The 20079-nt window shown below is 51.0% G+C and overlaps 1 protein-coding gene and 2 long non-coding RNA genes across 8 annotated transcripts in view; 2 read left to right on the top strand and 1 right to left on the bottom strand.

Annotated features, from left to right (window-relative positions):
* Window positions 1–948: 948 nt before the first annotated feature.
* On the top strand, window positions 949–13910 carry LOC125089509 (uncharacterized). The gene is made up of 3 exons (XR_007123961.1): window positions 949–1035; window positions 12009–12274; window positions 13368–13910. It is a non-coding gene; the product is annotated as an uncharacterized LOC125089509 (long non-coding RNA).
* The window catches only part of ZFP1 (ZFP1 zinc finger protein), a 33308-nt gene continuing 27077 nt past the window's right edge, over window positions 13849–20079 (bottom strand). For 3 of the 6 annotated variants that reach the window (XM_047711731.1, XM_047711729.1, XM_047711730.1), the window contains 3 exons: window positions 18429–18555; window positions 13990–16806; window positions 13849–13939 (listed from right to left, as the gene is read on the bottom strand). In XM_047711731.1, coding sequence (XP_047567687.1) covers window positions 15731–16806; window positions 18429–18555 — 1203 coding nt within the window. In that variant the 3' untranslated portion in view covers window positions 13849–13939; window positions 13990–15730. Of the gene's footprint in view, window positions 16807–18428; window positions 18581–20079 lie in introns of all 6 variants that reach the window. The other 3 variants (XM_047711727.1, XM_047711726.1, XM_047711728.1) reach the window with 2 other exon arrangements.
* Window positions 15161–19355, top strand: LOC125089510 (uncharacterized). The gene is made up of 2 exons (XR_007123962.1): window positions 15161–15268; window positions 18222–19355. It is a non-coding gene; the product is annotated as an uncharacterized LOC125089510 (long non-coding RNA).

A 20079-nucleotide genomic window follows, 5' to 3' on the forward strand; every position in this document is an offset into this window, starting at 1 on the left:
TGGCCCCTCTGGAAGGCCCAGCAGAGGGCGGCGGGGGCCAGGGAGGGCAGTCTGTTGGCAGGTGGGTGGGGGCGGGGAGGTCTCCCCAGGACCGTGTCCCCAGCAGGATAGTGTCCATGATCTGATCAGGGAGCAGAGAACGTATTTGTCTGTCCCCAGCTTGGCTGTGGCTGTGGAGAGGGGGAGTCCCAAGCCCAGGGCTGTTCAGGCACGAATCCCCCTGCGACCTGAGCTTGCGTGGGCCCCTTCGCGCGCTGGGAAGGGTGGGCGCTGGCCGGAGGGAGGGGGTCCGAGGTATTGCCGCGAATGGCCTCCGGTGGAGCGGTTAGTGTGTGGGACGAATAGCGGTGGGAACTGGGGCCGGTGCTGACTGCTTGCCTGTGCGGGCGGCCCAGGTGGGCTGGCTCTCTGTGAGGGCTCGTCCCTTGGCTGTTGGTCAGACCGGACCACAAGGTCGGTCTGTGGAAGTGCAGACCCGCAGAAGGCCCGTCTCGCCATCTCCTCAAGGGCGAGGCCAGCAGCTACAGGTTCTACCTGTTGGCTGGGCCGGAGCGCCCGAGGCCGGGGTGCCGTGGTCCCCGCCAGCTGCTTGCGTGTGACGGTGGTGTCACCATCAGTGAAGAAGACACCCATCCACGGCAGACAGTTGGTCCCAAGGGGCCCCCCAGGAAGCACCAGGAGAAAGAGGAAGCAGGGTGTCACTCTCACTTCTCAGCTCTCAGGCAAGGGAAAGGCCTTTGACGCCAGGGTCAGCCCCTCCTGAAGCCCCCCCTTCCACCCTTTAGGCATTAGAGCCGGGGCGGAGCTTCTGCCGGTGGCGTCTCTAACCTCAGCCAGTGCGGGGACTTGTTCAGAGTGGGTGGGGCTGGGTAGGGCCTTGGACTCTCAAAGAGTCCAATAGGATTCTAGAACCTGGCGCTCAAGGGCCATATATTGTGCTGGCGCTGGGGGAGGGCGTTTAGGCATCGACCCCGTAGGAAGCCAGGTAGACGGGGGTTTGCTGCAGAGACTCCGAGGACTTGTGTGGGGCTAACGGTGAGGGGTGCTGGCCTGCAAGTGCGAGGGGTGGACGTGCACGTGGCTGCGTCTGGAGGGTTGGAGAGCGTGTCCTCTGGAGCACGAGAAGGCCGAGCAGGTGTCCTGCCTGTTTGGGCGGTTTAAGGGCCAGTGAGGCCTGTGCGACCCTTGGGGGTTTCTCAGGCCTTAGAGAACCAGGTGATGCCCAGAGACAGCACGGATGGGCTGTAAGGTGGAGCGCGTGAGGGGTAGGTGGCCTGTGCGGGGTATGATGCTGCCAGGACCGCCTCCTCAGAGGGACCCCTCGGCATGACGTCCCCACTGGAGTGCCCCAAGCAATACTTTTTACTGTGAGGTGCTTGAATCCTGGTGGTGGAGGCTACGTGTCATTGTAGGGCTGTTGAAATAACCCGTCGTGGGGGCGCCTGGGTGGCTCAGGGAGTCTGGCGTTGGACTCTTGATTTCGGCTCAGGGAAGGATCTCAGGGTCGTGAGATCGAGCCCCATGTCAGGCTTCACACTGGGTGTGGAGCCTATTTAAGAGTCTCTCTCTCCCTCCTTCTCCCCATCCCCAACTTGCTCTCTGTCTAAAAAATGAAAAAACACATCCCCTCGGGAACTGCGTAAAAGTGGCCTCTTCCGGGGCACCTGGGTGGCTCAGTGGGTTAAAGCTTCTGCCTTCGGCTCAGGACATGATCCCAGGGTGCTGGGATTGAGCCCTGCATCGGGCTCTCTGCTCAGCAGGGAGCCTGCTTCCCCCTCCACGCCCCCCACCGCCTTCCTCTCCGCCTACTTGTGATCTCTGTCTGCCAAATAAATAAGCAAATAAATCTTAAAAAAAAAAAAAAGTGGCCACTTCCAAAATGAAACCAGATCGGTCCTGGAGTTCCTCTGTGGGAGAACAGGTAGAACATTCTAGCCACATCAGTGACTGTGAGGGACGCTCCTTGCGTCCACCCTGTGTGCTCAGTCGGTTCTGTGAAAAGAGCCGTCAGAGCCTCGGGGTAACCCAGTCCAGGGTGAGGCACCATCATTCGTGACCGGCTTGCGTGCCGGCCACGTGGGGCCGTTTCAGCGGGAGAGGGTGGGCTCTGCGACTCCTGTCATCGCAGCAGGTGTAATTCCGTACTCCGGAGGGCTTTCTGTCCTCATGGGGGGAGGAAGAGTCGCCGGCCCCCACATGGTGAGTCCCACCAGCGAGGCTGAGAGCTTGGGCTTGTTCCCTGCGCGAAGGTGGTGTGGACGCGCCCACACCTGGGAAGACCGAGCCGGGGGCCACCCCCGGGGAAGCTGAGGTCAGCGTCCAAGTGGTTACATCTCAGTGGGTCCGTATACCTGTGACAGTTTCACTGGCGATGCCTTGTGGGTACAAGGACTTCCCTTCAGAGAATTTAGAGGGATTTCCTAGAATGATACTGACTTGGACGCTGGGGCCTCATTGGGCCCAAACGGATTGCATTTTTTTTTTTAAGATTTTTATTTATTTGACAGAAATCACAAGCAGGCAGAGAGGCAGGCAGAAAGAGAGGAGGAAGCAGGCTCCCTGCTGAGCAGAGAGCCCGACGCGGGGCTCGATCCCAGGACCCTGACGACATGACCTGAGCCGAAGGCAGCGGCTTAACCCACTGAGCCACCCAGGCGCCCCCGACTGCATATTTTTATCGTCTCGGCGGACCACCAGCTGGAATAGGGACGATTCTCTCCGGGAAGTGGGACAGGCCCACTGGGGGCTGCCCGTGTCTTAGGGTAGGTGCTTAGGTGACTGCCAATCCTGGAGGTTAGTAAAGGGGACAGAGCCGGGACAGGGGACAGGGTCATGGGGGCAGTGTGTGGCAGGACAGTGGGCAGCAGAGGGGGCTGTAGCTGGGAGCGTTCTGGCTTCAGGGCCTGGCGTCCGGAGAGCCGCTGTCCACAGCAAGTGGCCAGGAACCTTGAGTTTTCATGACTCCCAAGAAAGGTTTACTGTTCGGTTTACCTTAGTGGGCGAAACGGGACCACAGGTTTACTGGAAAGAAGCGGGCAGCCTTTTCTGTTGAAAGAAATTTTTTTGGCGGGGGGGGACACTTCCGGGGTGGGAGGAGTGGAGGGACGTGGGTCGGAAGGATCTGCGTGTCTGGGATGGGTGTCTCCTCTGTGTCTAGGAACCACGTCCGTGCCCTGCAGGGCCTTGGGGACGGTTTTAGCGATCCTAGTCAACGTAGTAACCGTGTCCTGTGATTAGGGGGAGGACCTTGCCAGGAAAATTTCTCTCCACTCTGGGCGAGGTGAGCCTCTTCAGGATTGGAAATGAAGAAGGGGTCATTTGGGTCACTATGGTCCTGTGAAGGGTAAACCCAGTTGTGACACTGTGACGTATAATAAATACATCCCTGGTCTTTGTCCCTGTCGCTGTGCAGACCTTCTACAAACCGGGCCATGTCCTAAGTGGTGAAAGCCCTAGAGGCATCTTTTGTTAGGTTAATGGGGGACTTTTGGAAGCCATTTAAGGATGGGGCGGCAGGTTTCCAGTGGAGCCAATCATGGGATAAAAGGGTTGGCGCTTTGAGTCCCACGCCCTGACCCTTGGGGACAGGAGAGGAGCTGGAGATGGGGTTCAGTCGCCGGTGGGCGATGATTTAATCGGTCGTGCCCATGTAATGGAGTCTCCACAGAAGCCCGGAAGAACTAAGTTGGGGGTTTCGGGGTTGGAGGACAGGCGAAGATTCAGAAGCGTGGGCCCCCGGAGAGCACGGACGCTCGGGGCCCCTCTGCCTTCCGTCTGGCTATTCCCGAGTTACATCTTTTTACAATAAGAAAGTAACCTAGTGAGGAAACGGGTTTCTTGAATTCTGAGCTGCTCCGGCGAATGAACTGGCACAAGGGAGGGCTCCGGTGTACGGCGAGTCTGTCGGAGGCCCCGGGGGGCAACCCGACCTGGTGACCGTGTCCAGAGTGGGGGAGGGGTGCACGTGTCATCTGTGGGGCTGAGCCCTGTCACTTCGGAACTGGTGGGTTACAACCCCGGGAGCTCTCCGGGTAAGATTTGAAACCAGATTCCACTGTGGGGAGGAAGAGGTGGACCCCCGAGGCCTGGTTGACGGCAGGCTTCGTGAGGAGGGGACTTCCACGAAGGCTCTCATGGGCCGCTGCCCCAGGAGCAGATCTCCACACCCGCCGTCCAGAACCTCATGTTCACAGAGAGGCGTCAGTGGGGTTCAGTCACGTGTACCGTCCAGGTGGCCTCGAACACATTAATCTCTCAAGGCTTCATCCTCGCAGGGGTCCTGGGACAGGGACAGCGGGGAACACGCATTCCAAGGTCGGGGGAGGGGCGGGAGCCTCTGGCGGACTGGGTCTAGTTGGTGGCTCAGTTGCGGGCCTTTCTTCTCGACGATCTCCTCCAACAGGGGTCGGGTGCCCTCCTGGGGAGGTGGTGTCCCACGTGGACTGCAAGGACATGGCTGCCCCGATCCCGACACACAAGGTTATTGCCGAGGGTACAGCCGGCTGGGCGGCCTGGAAAAAAGGCCCTATGAGGGGTGTCTGTCCTGAGAAGCGGGACTGCTCACTCCCCTTACAAATACCAGGTGGGACACCCCAGATGAAGTAGGCGAGCCCCGTGGGATTAGCTCTGGGGTAACTGGGATCTTCAGCCACTGAATGTGCCCATTACCCATATTCTAGCTGGGAGGAGTGGGCGCCTTTAGCTCATGTAAGTTCACGGTTAGAAAACTGAACAGCAGTTCTGGAAGCTTCTCAGATGTGCCGGGGGCGGGGTGGATAGGGAGAGGAGCCTTTTCGGGGACTCCTTGACGCAGGAGCCCATGCGCTGTGCTGGCAAAACCTGTGGGCGAAGTCTTACTAGGGGCCGAGCTTAGATCGGGGCGCTGTGGAGGCCAGCCTGAGCCCACATAAGCAGTTGATTGAACACTCGGTGAACAGGAGGTGGTGACTCTGGGTAATGATGTGCTAGAAACCGGAGTCCTGTGGCCACACGCTCTCGGCACCGTAGCCCCGTGTGCCCAGTGGGAGCATCGAGGGCTCGTGGCCACCAACAGTAAGACTCCGAGGACGGAACCCAGAGGCCCACAGCCTCCGCGGCTCCGGCCATGCAGAGAACACAACAAGCTTGGCGCGCCTGGCTGGCTCAGTCCACGGAGTGGAGCACGTGACTCTTGATCTCAGGGTTGGGAGTTCAAGCCCCACGTTGGCTGTAGGGAGGACTTAAAAATAAAACCTTAAAACAACAAAGGGGCGCCTGGGTGGCTCAGTGGGTTAAAGCCTCTGCCTTCGGCTCAGGTCATGATCTCAGAGTCCTGGGATCGAGCCCCACATCGGGCTCTCTGCTCAGCAGGGAGCCTGCTTCCTCCTCTCTCTCTGCCTGCCTCTCTGCCTACTTATGATCTCTGTCAAATAAATAAATAAAATCTTTAAACAAAACAAAACAAAAAAAAAAAAGAGAGGTCAAAAGAAAACACAACAGGCTAAAGGAGGCTGGTCTTCGGTGACTGGTCTTGCAAAAGCTTTCCTCTCTTCCTCTTGGAAAGGAGCCCACTGCTGTCTGCCTGCGTGTGGGAAGGATCTCGATTAATGTTCACTGAGCTGCCTCTGGTTATGTGATGTCGCCGGTGCTGTCAGTGATGTGGTCACAAGGGATTCGAACTGATGCAGGTGTCCAGTGTACTAACATGCTACATCGATGACATGAAAGACTGGGAAAATGAAGGTCAGGCTGGGACTCATTTGAATGTGACCGTGATGCACGTGACCCACTCGTCCTGGGTCCTAAATCCAGGAAGGGGCCAAGGTCTCCTCAAGCCATGAAATTCTCGGGGAAAACGTGGGCAGGAGCCACTAGGGATATCAAGCAAGCAACTAACAGTAAGTGTCACTGCCCGTGCCTAGGACCAACAGGAAGCTGGTGTTGGGTTAGTTGATTTGGATTTTGGAGAATGCATCCTCCCTGGGGATTTGCTCACTCCTGTCTCTAAACCCACAAAAAGGTTGTGTTTGAGTGGGGACCTGAACGAAGGCAGGCCGTGTCTGCACTACAAAAGGCGAAGCCCTCCCAGTGCCTTTGGACCATGTCACCCCACTCGCAGGGGATGTGGAAGTGTCTGCCACCTGTACTCCAGATGGGGGCTTAAGGCAAAAGCCCATGAGTGCCTCTGTAGAGAGCAAGATGGAGTCACTCATGTCAAGCAGTGATGCAAGCGGGCAAAGGGCGTTGGAGCCATGGCCAGGTTTCCCCGAAGCCAGCACAGACCAGTAGGACTAAGGACTGATAGTCCGTGAGGCCGTGTGAACCTGGAAGAACTGAGAGGACAATCACTAGCTCCAGGAGACCCGCAGGGGCCCAAGGCTGATCACACCCCGCTAGAAAGTGAGGACTTCGGCAACGAGCTGTCAGACTCCCCACTTGGTGACCGTTTTGCGTCTGGCCACGTTAGGAAGGCACGATGCCACCAGATGTCTGCCCAGTTGATCCCTGTACACAGCCTAGCTGCTCGGCCGTTGAACAGAGTAAGCAGTAAGTTCAGACCCCGCGGAGGCCTCCTCTCAACCGGTCACAGACGGACCTCACGTTCGTTTCCTGAGCTTCTTACCCCTGGTTGAATCTTTGTGTTGTGAGTTTGTGTTTCTGGATTTGCCTTGTGGGGCGCAAAGGAAGCCAAGTTAAATGCGTGTGAAATGTCATTGAGTTGGGAATCCTGAAACTGCTGGACTGTGGCGTTAATCTTGCTTTAGGATTGAATAAAGTCATGTCTTTGTGGAAAGACACCGCTCGCATAGGTGCTTTTCTGGGACAGCCTCCCCGCAGTGACTGGGGGATTTTGGACCAGACTAGCGGGCACAGATGTTGCTGACAGGGTATACCAGAGAGCGACAGTTATTAGCCTGCAGTTGGGGACTGATTGGGAGGGTTTCCAGGATGTAAAATAACCGTGAAAGGTGAGATTCTCCTAATGTCTTGGGTGATGACAGAGAACCACACTCTGCCCAGAAGATTCCATAAGAACGTGGACATCGTTCATACGGGAGCACACTGGATCCACAAGCAGGAGCCTCTTTTTCTCTCGGACGGCCTTTGGGGCCATGCAAGGAGCCACCAGAACCAAGTGTCCTGTGCACCGGGCTCTAGGAACAGCTCTCCTCTCACGAACAAAGAGCTGCTTGGTTTACGGTGGGCGGCGCCCAGATGAATGGACAACACCCTGTCCGGAAGCTGCGTGCAGTCAAGGCCAGCACAGGGTCCGTACGGAACGTCCCTTCCAAAAGGGTAAAAATGGGAGATAAATGGAGAGAAGGAAAAAATAGTAGCTGTGGGTCAAGGATTGAATACGTGGGTTATGTGACGAGGGAAATAAAATGTTACATTCACATCTTGAAAGAGGCTCCCAGCAAGAGGCGGTAGGTCTCTTACTGGACCACCCCAGAGGCATGAAAGGGTGCTGTAGCCTTGCGACCACTCCTGCTTTGGGAAGCCGAGGGCACTGAACAGTAACCTGCGGGTCTGAGTGACCTCGCCAGCAGAGATGCTGTCACAGGATGGCGTGGACTGGGTGCTTACCAGGACTGGATGGGATGCTAGGAAGATGCTAGTAACTTCTGACTTCTAAGACTGTTTTGCTCTAAGGGATCCACCTCTGAGAAGAGGGGATGGGCTGTGATGTGGTGATTTATAATAAATGTGTATTTGGCTCTTGTCCCCATTTCTGGCGTAGAGCTACTGAAATCCTTGGAACTTCCTAAGTGATAAGAGGGGTAAAGATGTCTTCTGTTACATTAATGAGCTGACTTTTGGAACTCTCCTAAGGGGGGGAGCTGGTTGCCAGTGGAGCCAACCGGGAGACTAGAGGGTTGGGACTTTGAGTCCCACCCCTTGTCCTTTAGGGAGAGGAGAGAACCTGGACACTGCGTTCAGTCCCTGTCAGTGACTTGATCAATCCTGCTGCGTAAGGAAGCTTCATAAACGCGCCCTGTGAGGGCCTATTCAGCCAGAGCGATGCCATCTCGGTTCAACAGTGATTTTGTTGTTGATGCAGTAAAACTTACACTGACCCTGCCGCCCCCAGGGGAACTTACTTAAAAGCAAGTCCAGGTAACAGAGCCCAGAATACAAGGACGAGTCAGGCCAGGTGGAGACATCCAATCAGTAAAGCGCACATACTGTCTCCCTAACTACCAAGGAGTGTGGGCCCCGCCTTTTGGGCGCCTTTTGGGCGCCAGTTCTGACCAAGGTGATAGGCTGGTTCAAATAGCTACTATGGGGTGAATTGTAGTTCAACTGGCCACCTGTGTGGGACCGAGCAGGACTGTGCAGCTTTCTCTGTGTGTAACAATCTCACTGGCCACCCGTGTGTGGCCAGCCTCAACCACAGGGCCTTTGCCCTATAAAAGTTAGTCTGTGAGGCTGGGAGGGGTCGCTCTCTCCACAAGGGACGGCCCCACCGGTCGGTTTGATTCTCGATGCTTGGTGTGAAATAAAGCTTTGCTTGACCTTCGCTCTGTATCTGTCTCGCTCCTTTGATCACGGACCCAAACAGCACAAGGGGTTTAGGACTGACCTTTTAACCTGCGGCATCTGATGTGATCTCTAAGTGGGAGGCGTCAGAATTGAGCTGAGTCTTAGAGCACCCCGCGGGTGTCCGAGAATCGCTTGTGGGCGTGGGGGGAACCCCTCTCCCACACACGCAGTGGGATCAGGCGTGGGAGGCTGCTACCTTTGCACAGCTCGTCCATGTTTTCCATTCGCTGTGAGCCTTAGCTGTCACCGCGGGGACCGAAGGGCAGGCACAGCGCGCGGCAGTAAGCATCCGAGCGAGGAGAGGCAGGGCCTGGCACGCGTGGGTGGCTCTGGGGCCTTTGCCTTCCCTTCCCCGCCTTCCCCATCACTGCAGGTCTCTAACTCCGCTAGCTTTCCCTTTGGTGGGGGGGGGGCGCCTTGTGAGATACGTTGCTTGGTTCTGCCCTAGTCAGGCGAGAGCCGAGGGGCGCAGGGTCTGTGGCGCCTCAGGGGAAGCAAGCCTATGGCCTGGACGGATGTCTGAGCGGGTTATGGATGTCAGCATTGTAGGGTCTCCGGAGACACTGGCCGGTAAAAGCGTTAGAGCAGCCGTGAGTCATAATGCAGAACTCAGCCCCCAAACCTGGGATAGCCCGCCAATTCCCTTCTCTCTGTCCTGCTGCATAAAATCTTAAAGGTTTGAGTTTCAGTTAAGATAGTTTCTGATCCCAGTTTCTACTTGATGATTTTCTCCTGTTACCCTCATCTTGTGTTGTTGCTGGAAAAATTTGTGGGTGATATTCCTGTGTACCCTCTTCCAAGGCAGCCCCTTCCCTTTCCAGGAATTCCCTGGGATTGGGGTCTGCCTCTGGTTACAGCCCCTCAACTTCTGGCACATTCATGCCAGACGCGGGGCAGTGGGTTCGCCGAGGCACTGGGCAACACCCAGGAACCTTCCACAGAGGATTTCCCTTTGCCAGGGGACTGATGCACCCCTCAGGGTGTTTAGGAAATGCTGGTTGCTCACATTTGGGATGATGGGGTTTTGGAATGTAGGTGAGGTCTGGAGCCGAAGGCCAAGAAGGAATTCTTGAAACCTCTCTCTGTGAGCAGCTGGTTTGGGAGGTGCGGCTGATGAGGTACTTGGGAGTCGGGGGAGGTAAGGAAAAGGGAGGGTTTCTAAAGGATTTTTGTATGTTAAGACTCTTGGGATACCCTAGGTCTTGCCATTGTCAGGTTAAGGTGGTTTTTCTTCCGGTAAGGCATGAACAGTGAGACAGTCGGGAGCTTCCTGGAGGAACACAACACTCTGCCCGCTTCGAGTGGCTGTCAACGGGCTGCAGGTTCTGAGAACATTTAGTTGTGTTTACATTTCCTTCTGGAAGCTCAGTTATTGGTAGAAATGCTTTGTTCTTGTCATTTGCTAAGGCTTTTGTTAAACTGAGGGAGACTCCTGTCTTGCGGGATTGTAGTCCCTATAGATTATTTGTTTTTCCTTGAGGGCGTCCAGGAGTGCCTGAGGAATGTCACAGATGTCCCCTGGAGGTGGGGGTTGTGGGGCGTCCGCTTCGGCCTGTCCTCAGCCTTCTGCTCCCTCATCGGGGACATTTATATTTGTCCCTTTTTTAAGTGACATCCCGCCAGGGACTGAACGAACCCACGATACCCCGTGGGGCCCGGGGACTCGGAATGACACGGGGGCGGGAGCAGGTGACTCTTCGGTGAGCGAACGCGCAGAGAGCAGAGCGCAGCGTGCTGCCCAGAGGGCGGCCGCTGTTGCTAGTACTTGTTACTGGCGTCTGAAGCGTCTGACCTCCTCGGGCCACGGGCAGCCATTAAGCACCCTCAGCAGCTTGACCCGTCTGGTCATGTTTTCGCACCTGCCGTCCGTCACCCGTCCCTCCGGATGGCCTGTTCCATCAACGACCGTTCGTCCCAGCAGGGACCCCTCAGCTGCCCTCCTTGCCCAGACCGGGTCCCCCTGCGCCTGCCCTTCGGCCTGTTCCCGCGCTCGGGCCGGAGCCACTCCCTGCCCTACCCCCAGCCCGACGCCTGCCGCTAACGGAGTCTGGCGCTATTTTTCAACATTACGGTGTCTGCTGTCCCGAGCAAAGTGATGAGGCCACAGTCCCACAGGCCTCCTGCTACCCTGAAACACATACTGCCCAGCACGAGCGTTCTTCCCACGTCTTGGTCTCTGCCACGTCACTTTGAAAGGGGGCAGCCCCGGCTCCGTCCTGGCCTCTCCTCACTTTGCTAAGAGGCATCACTACCCTTCTCGCACTTTCAGTAACGACTCCGGCACTCGCACGGACACCAGCCTCAGAGAACTCCCCGTCCCACATTCAGCCTCGACCCGGTGGAGGAAGCGCTCAGGTCTGGCCTGTCCCTGATCACCTGGACGGTTACTCTAAATGTTCTTTGGGGTGTGGAATTCCAGGGTTTTGGGGTAAGAACGGGTAATTCTCATGACTCTGGGTGGGCTGCAGGAAGAGGAATGGTTCAAACACCAGGAGACATTAGGAAGAGATCTGGGCAGGGGCGGGTTCCCCAGGTGGCTCAGTCCTTGAGCATCTGCCTTCCGCTGAGGTCATGACCCGAGTCCTGGGATCCTGGAATCCCGGCATGGGGCTCTCTGCTCGGCGGGAAGCCTGCCTCTCCCTCTCCCACTCCCCCCTGCTTGTGTTGCCTTTCTTGCTGTGTCTCTGTCAAATAAATGAGTAAAATCTCAAAAAAAAAAAAAAAAATCTAGGAAAGCAGGAATTTAAGTGAACTTGAGTTTGCAAGAAGACTTCTCTCTGATTGCCACCAGTCGGTAATAGAGAAAGCATTTGGTTGCTATTTGAAATTTTGTTGAAAGCAAATTTTGTTGAAGGGGGGCCACGATGTGGCAGAACTTCGGCTCCTAGGGTTTCCTGTTAAGTGGCGGGTTTCTGTTTCTGGGCACCTACCCCAGGGCCCCTCCCAGTTAGCATCAAGCTCACTCTTTAAAAAGCAGATGATGCTCTTCCTTACTTGAGGTTTCCTGTGGCTTCTGGGTTTTCTCACCGCGGCAGGCCCAGCCCATACCTGTGTCTCCACCCTCCCGCAGCACGGCCCCTGGGGCCGGGTTTCCCTTCAGCTCTGGGGAAGCACAGCCGGTACTCGAGCACCTCCCAGACAGGAGCCCTCCGTCCCAGCAGGCTCTTGTTCCCACTGTGTCCCTGGTGGGCCACAGATGCCTGCTGCCTTGTTGGTGCTCAAAATGTCTTTTGGAGTGAATGCATGTCCTCGCGTCCACCGTCAGTGTCCCCAGCTGTGGTCCGGGCTTCTCACGGGTGGTTATGCTCCCTTTCCTTTCCGGTAATTGAAGTCCTCGGTCCCCATCTCTGGATTCTTTCACGAGTCTCACTAGCCCCGAGAGGTGTTTTGGTTGGTTTGTTGTATTTTGGTTAACATTCTGACAGTCCTTATAAAACGGAGAAAGGTAGATTGTCCTTAATTCAAACCTATCACATACAATCCAGTGTGTACGTCCGAGCTGGAAGAGCAGCCTCTCGGGACGGAAGAGTCAGACTGAGGATGAGGTCACCAACACCGCGCTGAGATCTGGAGCACCGGAGCAGGGTCCCAGACCCGTTCTCCTGACTCGGGCTCGGCAGGATGAGCTGCGGGAGTTTTCGCCTTCAGAATCCCCGGAGTACAGACCTAGCCAAGGCAGAAGATGGAAGTGGAGACCAGGTACCAAGAGTCCACTCTCCTCAGGCCGGCTGGATTTGATGGGACAATCCAGGTAAGGATCTGAGTCAAGAAACATTCTAGCCAAAAGAGGCCCAGGCTCCTGACGTCCAGACCAGCTGTCTGGTTGGGAGAGGGGCTCCGTGTCATCGTGCAGCCACAGAGAACGAAGACAGAGTGGGGGGCGGGGGGGGCCTGGAATGAAACCTCTAGCTGCGTTCCACAAAGTCACCTCCTCCCCCAACCCTGAGGACCCACAGCGTCTCACATTGCCACGTTTTGTTTTTTTTTTTTAAGATTTTATTTATTTATTTGACAGAGAGAGATCACAAGTAGACGGAGAGGCAGGCAGAGAGAGAGAGAGAGAGAGAGAGGGAAGCAGGCTCCCCGCCGAGCAGAGAGCCTGACGCGGGACTCGATCCCAGGACACTGAGATCATGACCTGAGCCGAAGGCAGCAGCTTAACCCACTGAGCCACCCAGGCGCCCCACTGCCACGTTTTTGCAAGCTGTGCCTCAGCCTCTCACCCCGCAGTTTCCTCCGACCTACAACCCCCCACCATCCCTAGACTTCAGAGTAGAGAGATGCCAATCAGATTTATCCATGCCCGCTTTATGCAACATGATCCCCGACTTTAAATTTATAAGGCATTAAACAATGGGGAGAAGTGTAAGTATCTAAGCATTTTAGTTATGAAAAGGTTATCTGTGGAAATAGAAGTGTCTTCCTTTGGCTCAGGTCATGGTTCCAGGGCCCTGGGATCAAGTCCCGCATTGGGGTCCCGGACTGCTTGGTGAGTCTGCTTCTCCCTTCCCTCTGCTTGCTGGTCCCCTGCTGTGATCTGTCAAATTAAAAAAAAATCTTAAAAAATCAAATGGAATCAAGACCGGTAATGGGGTCAAGTGCAGTGGACGTGGGTGTTGGGAGTCACATAGGCAGAGGTCAGAATCTGGAGACCCCTCCGGGCTGGGTTTTGCTGTGCAAAGTGCATTGCCTCTTGGCCTACTGTCCCCAGCATCCTGCAAGACTGAAATGCGGCTCTATGCCCAGGCTGTAAGAACCTGTTTCAGGAGAAGTTTCATCTAAAACCACTTTGATTTATGAGGATTACAAGGGATTTTTTTTTTCCCCCTGATCTGGATTTCTAGGACCTTGGGAGCAAACAGCCCACGAAAGGACAGTCACCCCAATGGTTACCTTTGTATGTGTAAAGGTAGGTATGTTTTCGCAAAGCATTTGCAACTTGATTTGTGATGACCTTGGCTTCCCTGAAATTTTTTCATGGGTTTTTCCTTTTCGGTTTTTTTGTTTGTTTTTGTTTTTGTATTAAAGGTTTCCTTGTGTCAAATATGTGTTATCATGGTGAACACAGTCTCAAGCATACCCTACAGCTATGAAAGCTAGAGCTGTTTATAAAGTACGAGAACCTGCCTCATGTTGTGTTAACTAAAGTTAATTACTTAATTATGAATAATGATTTAATTGTGTTACAAGTGAGTTATGGCATTTTAGTATAAATGAGCTAATTCAGGGACCAAGGAATGCATGAAACATTTTCCACTAGACTTAATGATATTTAGAATTTATTATCCAGGACCATAAAATCATACAAATACACACAAACACACGTATACTTAGATCTTTATTTTAAAAATGTGTACACACACAAACGCTCTCTCCCCTTTTCCTCTCCCCCCGCCCTCTCTTCTTTTCATCTGACCTGGAGGCATTTGCGTGCTCGCTTCGGCAGCACATATACTAAAAATTGACCTGGAGGCATTTGCTCCTACACATTCTTTTCCATGGAATACCGTCCAGCCATGGTACATTTTTACTGCAGTTTATTCAATCATTCTCTTTCTGATGGTCATTCACATTGTTTCCTTTTTTTGTCCTTATCAAAAAATACAATATACGTTGATAAACATATAATCTTAAGTACTGGCACTTTGTTGTCTTAGGGATAGAGTCCCAGGAGTGAGACTCCTGGACTGAAGGGTAGGTGTATTCTTAATGTTAAGAGTCACACTTGACACATTTCTAAGAGCAGTGTATGAAATGAATCTTTTCCCCTGCTTCCTTGTTGGTAGTAGACAAGATGACAATTTAGAAAGAGATTTCCTGGACTATAGCTGTTCTGGTAAATCTGTTCAGAAAGTCTCTCCCACTCATACAGATTCACACACATCAGTGACATTCAGGAACAAGGAAGACACAAGGCCAGTTATAGTTGCCAGTGACAAATCTGGTGTGCAATTTATGACAGATCAGGAGAGAAACTTGGGAATTTGAAATCAGTACTAAGATGGTTTGCCTCTGAGTTATGCGAAAAGCTTTTTAGGTTAATTGTTAAACATATGGAGAGATCACCCAAAAGTCTAACTTCTAAGGTGTTTGTGAACCTTTAAAGGCAAGGCTTAACTTCTACTCGACTTCCGAAGGGAGATGCTTTTGGGAGGTGACCATGAAACTCAGGGAGTGGAAATGCCTCCTTTAAACAGAATGTGGCAAGAGTGCATTTCTAAAGTGTGTTGTGCACATGGACATTTTAAAAAGCAGTAACACATTTACTGACAGTTTCTTAAATTTTTTCTCTAAGGTCTCTAAAATGTAACATCTGCGAACCACATACACATCCTACTTTTCTGTAAGACAATTTGTAAAATATTAGGAGAAACAGGGAAACGCACAAATAAAAGTACACGTAGTTTCTGGGTTATATGCTGTGTTGAACGACATGCACCAGAGTAAGCACCTGTACGGCAGCTGCACACCAGCGATGGCGCCTCGTGGGCTGGGGCACGGGGTGCCGGCCCACCGGGCTCCTGCACTCCCCCAGTCCCCTCCTGATGATCGCTCACTTACATACTGATGGGAAGAATCTTTCCAGCAACCCCAGAAGCAAGTTAAAACTTCAGCGTTGTCTTCTGTTCAGTGAAGAGGCAGACCGATGGCAGACCGACTCCCTAGGGCAGCAAGTAGAGAACAGCGGCCGTACGCCCCAGAGACTGTCGCGCGTTTCACGTGGAATGCATACGGACTTGGAAAGGTACTAAAAAACACGCGACGTTTAGCATGGAAGATCTTATTTGTGCCCCTACTGTCAGAGGACAAGAATCTCAAACTCCCAGTGACTGTGTCAAATTTACACGTGTAGACCCAAGATAGGAGCACACGTAACCGCTAAATTCCTAAGGTACTGATCCTTTATGCTGCTGCCCAGAATAGTTCATTCTTGGGTAATTCAAGATTTTAAAATACTCACTGTAATACAACTGAGCATGTCTGTTTACACTTGGCTATAAGCTGCTAGATCTTCTTTAGCTGGGCATCACAGCTAACTTCTGGTCTAACACTGTATGGAGGGGACCCTGTTTTTACACATTTTTCGATGTGATGGATTGTAGCTCACTGTGAATTTCCATGTTCCTTCAGTACCTTTGTGCGGTTTCTTCCCCCTCGGGAAGGGCTGGGGTGGGAGGGGTTGCCACAGGCCCGGCTGGCTGCAGTCTCAAGCCTTTTCCCCCAGGTGAACTCTTTGATGGACACTGAGGCGGGATTTCCTGCTGAAGGCCTTCCCACATTCGGAACACTCATATGGTTTCTCTCCTGTATGGATTCGCAAATGTAATCTCAGAGTTGACCTCTGGCTGAAGGTTTTGCCACATTCAGTACATTCATAGGGTTTCTCTCCCGTATGAGTTCTCATGTGTATAATGAGTTGAGAGTTCTGGATAAAGGACTTCCCACATTCACTGCACTCATAGCGCTTCTCCCCGGTGTGAATTTTCTGATGTATAATGAGGTTGGATTTCTTGAAGAAGGTTTTTGCACATTCATTACACTCATAGGGTCGTTCTCCCGTATGAATTCTCTGGTGTGTAGTAAGTTCAAATTTCTGGGCAAATGTCTTGCCACAATCACTGCATTCGTAGGGCTTCTTCTCCATATGTGCTCTCTGGTGGACAATGAGGTTTGACTGGTGGGTGAAGGCTTTTCCACATTCAATACATTCAAAGGGTTTCTCCCCTGTGTGAATTCTTTGATGTTTAATGAGGTTTGCCTTATGGGAGAAGGTTTTCTTACATACATTACATTCGTAAGGTTTTTCTCCAGTGTGTATTCTCTTGTGACTGATGAGGAGTGACTTAAAGGAGAAAGCCTTGTCACAGTAATTACAAATAAAAGGTTGTACCAAATTTCTTATTTTCTGATGTTTAAAAATGCCTTCTTTAAAGACTTTTCCACTTTTGTTATATTCGGAGTACTCTAACCCATTATGGGTTTTCTCTTGCTTCAGATAGAGGAGTGCTTTCCCAAATCCATTACACTCATCAGGTCTCTTTCTTATGTAGCTTCGATTACTATTAAGTAAGTCTGAATTCGATTTCAAAGTTTTTTCATATAAGTCGTATTTATAGGGTACTTGCCTTAAAGAAACAAAATCTGTGCTCAGATTAAATGTTTTTCCGAAGAGATTACCTCTTTCCTCCATTGGGGTTTGGTTCTTAAAAATGATAAATGGCCTCGCCTGCTCATCTGGGCTGCTACGGTCCCGCTCCATCTGGTCGTCGGCCTTCCACACCTCTAGGAAAGAGCACACGAAGTACCACATTAGAGAATGGAAGTGTGAGGCTGCCTCTTGAGTGTGGGATCCAGTCTTCCGGTATTAGAATCTCCAATGCAAATTTTACCTACTTCTTAAGCTTTGAAAGACAAAAGCCCTTGGCAAAAAAAAAAAAAATAAAAAAATAAGTAGAAATTGACGATGTAAGTAGCCTTGACAGATTACAAAATGGCCCTAAAAGGTGAAATAAAAAACAAAGAGCACTGAACAGGGCACAAATGATGTGGGAAGGCTGGCAAGTCTGGGGACAAAGGAGATTAAGAATTGTCCTCAAGGGGGGCGCCTGGGTGGCTCAGTGGGTTAGGCCTCTGCCTTCAGCTCGGGTCATGGTCTCAGGGTCCTGGGATCGAGCCCCACATCGGGCTCTCTGCTCAGCGGAGAGCCTGCTTCCCTTCCTCTCTCTCTCTGCCTGCCTCTCTGCCTACTTGTGATCTCTGTCAAATAACTAAATAAAATCTTAAAAAAAAAAAATTGTCCTCAAGGACACCAAACAGCACAGATGAAGATGTTAAGGGAAAAAAGGCCAAACTGATCTGAGTTTAGCTCCCCTTAGGCTCTGAATGACTGTGGGCTGCTCATCTCTGCCACATAACTTCCTAGAGCCAACACTTCTCACGGGTCTGCAGAGCTGATAGTGCTGCAAAGATCCACATCTCTTTACTTTTGCAAGTGGATGACCAGATCCAGAACTCCTATTTTGTAGGAAATAAAATTAATCCAAGAGTCCCATATCCTTGAGACAATCATTTTTATGCTACTATGTTTAATTTCTTCTCTAAACCCATCTTGTCCCTGCTTTAATTTGAAAGAAATCTTAAGGATCAGATTTATTCCCTTGACCTAGACCTGAAATAACCTTTATTTTCATCTGTGTGTTCCTGATTATTCCTGACTCTTGTGATCCTGCTGCCATTTGTGTCTAGGACAAAGATATCACCCTTATGCTAAAAAAATTAAAAAAAAAAAAAAATTCCTTACGGCTATTACACCAATTCCAAGACCTAAAATGTCAAAGTCACCATTCTGGCAAACTGAGAATACTAATCACAAAGGTTTAGGGCAGGTTAGGCAAATGCTAAGAGTGAGGGAAAAATATAAAAGTTTTGCAGGTACAACTGGTACTGGTACAACTGGTAGTTGGAGGTATGATTCTGAGATCTGAGCAATATAGGTCATCTGGTCTTGGCCATCCCTAAAGGTTTGGGAACCTGAAAAACTGATTCTTAAAAAATGTTTTAAAGTATTTCAACCCATTCATAATTCCTACAATATTACTTCCACTGGCTTCGGATTCTCCTTCCCTCTTTTGCCATCTTCCTTAGAAATTTGTGAACTGGCAATTGTTAATATGCTATCCATTCTTCTCTTCCTGTAGCCTGAAAATCACATCTGATTTGATATCGGGTAACTGCTAATGGAACAGAGCCCGGACCTCCGAGATCTCCAAAATAAAGAAGGCACAGCTTAAGAGTCTGCTCTCTCACGGCTAAACAACTGGAGCCCAAGGCCAAAACCACTCAAATTCAGAAACTCAAGAGTTTTTGGTAATGGACACTGAGCTGCACCAGAAAGAGGCCCTTACCCACTGACAGTAAGTTGCTGTAATTCTCCAGCATCACATCCATGTACAGGATCCTTTGGGAGGGGTCCAGCTGCTCCCATTCCTCCTGAGTGAAGTCCACAGTCACATCCGTGAATGAAACAGATCCCTGAAATGGCATATTGCTATTCATTCTGCAATGATCAACATTTGGTAATGTAGAAAGGATATGTGAAAACTTATTCTCACCTTGTTATAAAAGTCATTCACCATGAAAATTTATATAGAACACCAACTATATATCTTCATGGTTTTGTCATATTTCCAAAAAATATTTTTATAATAGAGCATTTATTTAGATTCCCTTATACCTCCGGCACTATCACATTTGACAGGCATCTAAGATTAAGAAAACACTGTTCTCTGAAAATGTGTATAGGGAGATAAATGCATAAATATGCAGTATTTAGTGTTACCAGTGCAGAGATGATGCTCATATAGGTACTTCTGTGGTATCAAACCAGATAGTATTAAAGAATTAAAGCAAAATGTCAGGCATAACCTACAAATGGGATCAAATACTTGCAAATCATCTAATAAGGGGTTAATATCCAAATATACAAAGAATTCCTTGAGGATGTGGAGAAAAGGGAACCCCAATGCACTGTTCGTGGTAACGCAAACTGGTATGGCCACTAAGAAACCCAGTGGGAAGCTGCCTCCAGAAGCAGAACCACCTCCTGATCCAGCACTTCCACCTGTGGGTATTTATCCAGAGAAAACAAAAACACTAACTTGAAAAGCTACATGCAGGGCGCCTGGGTGTCTGCCTCTGGCTCATGCCATGATCTCAGGATACAAGGATAGAGTCCAGCATTGGGCCCCCTGCTCCGCAGGAAGTCTGTTTCTCCCTCTGCCCAACCCCCCGCCACTCGTGCATGTACTCTCTCCCCCAAAAATAAATCTTAAAAGGAAAAAAAGATACATGCACTCCCACGTTCACTGCCACCTTATTTACAACAGCCAAGATATAAAAACAACCTACATGTCCAAGGCATGCCAAATGGAAAAGGAAATGGGGCACATACATACAATGGACTGTTATTACTCAGACATACGAGAAAATCTGGTCGTGACAACATGGATGGATTCTGAGAGTATCATGCTAAGCAAAATAAGTCACAAAAAGACATACTGTATCCTCTCACCTGTATGTAGACTCTAAAACATCCCGAAACAACCAAGCTTACTGATACAGAGAACAGTCTGGGTGCCAGAGTGGAGAGTGAGAACTGGGCAAAATGGGGGAAGGGAGGTCAAAAGGTACAAACTTCCAATTATTAGACAAGATGTGCAGATGGAATGTGGAGCACGGTGACGAGAGTTAGCAATACTGCACTGCATATTTGAAAACTGTTAAGTTCTCCTCACAAGAAAAAAATTGCAACATGTATTGGTGACGGATGTTTACCAGACTCACTGAGGTGATCATTTAGCAATATATACCAATATCAAATCGTTACACTGTACCCATGAAACAGTCCTATGTCATTATACCTCAATAAAAAATTTTTAAAAAATGTTCACAGTCCCATTTTACATTAAGAGCCCAAAGACAAACATTCATCAACAGTAGACTGATTTTCTGTGTCTATTAGAACGGAGTCCTATAAAGCAGTGAAAATGAACTAAT

This window comes from Lutra lutra, chromosome 17 (assembly GCF_902655055.1).
Source record: "Lutra lutra chromosome 17, mLutLut1.2, whole genome shotgun sequence".
Taxonomy (NCBI): Eukaryota; Metazoa; Chordata; class Mammalia; order Carnivora; family Mustelidae; genus Lutra; species Lutra lutra.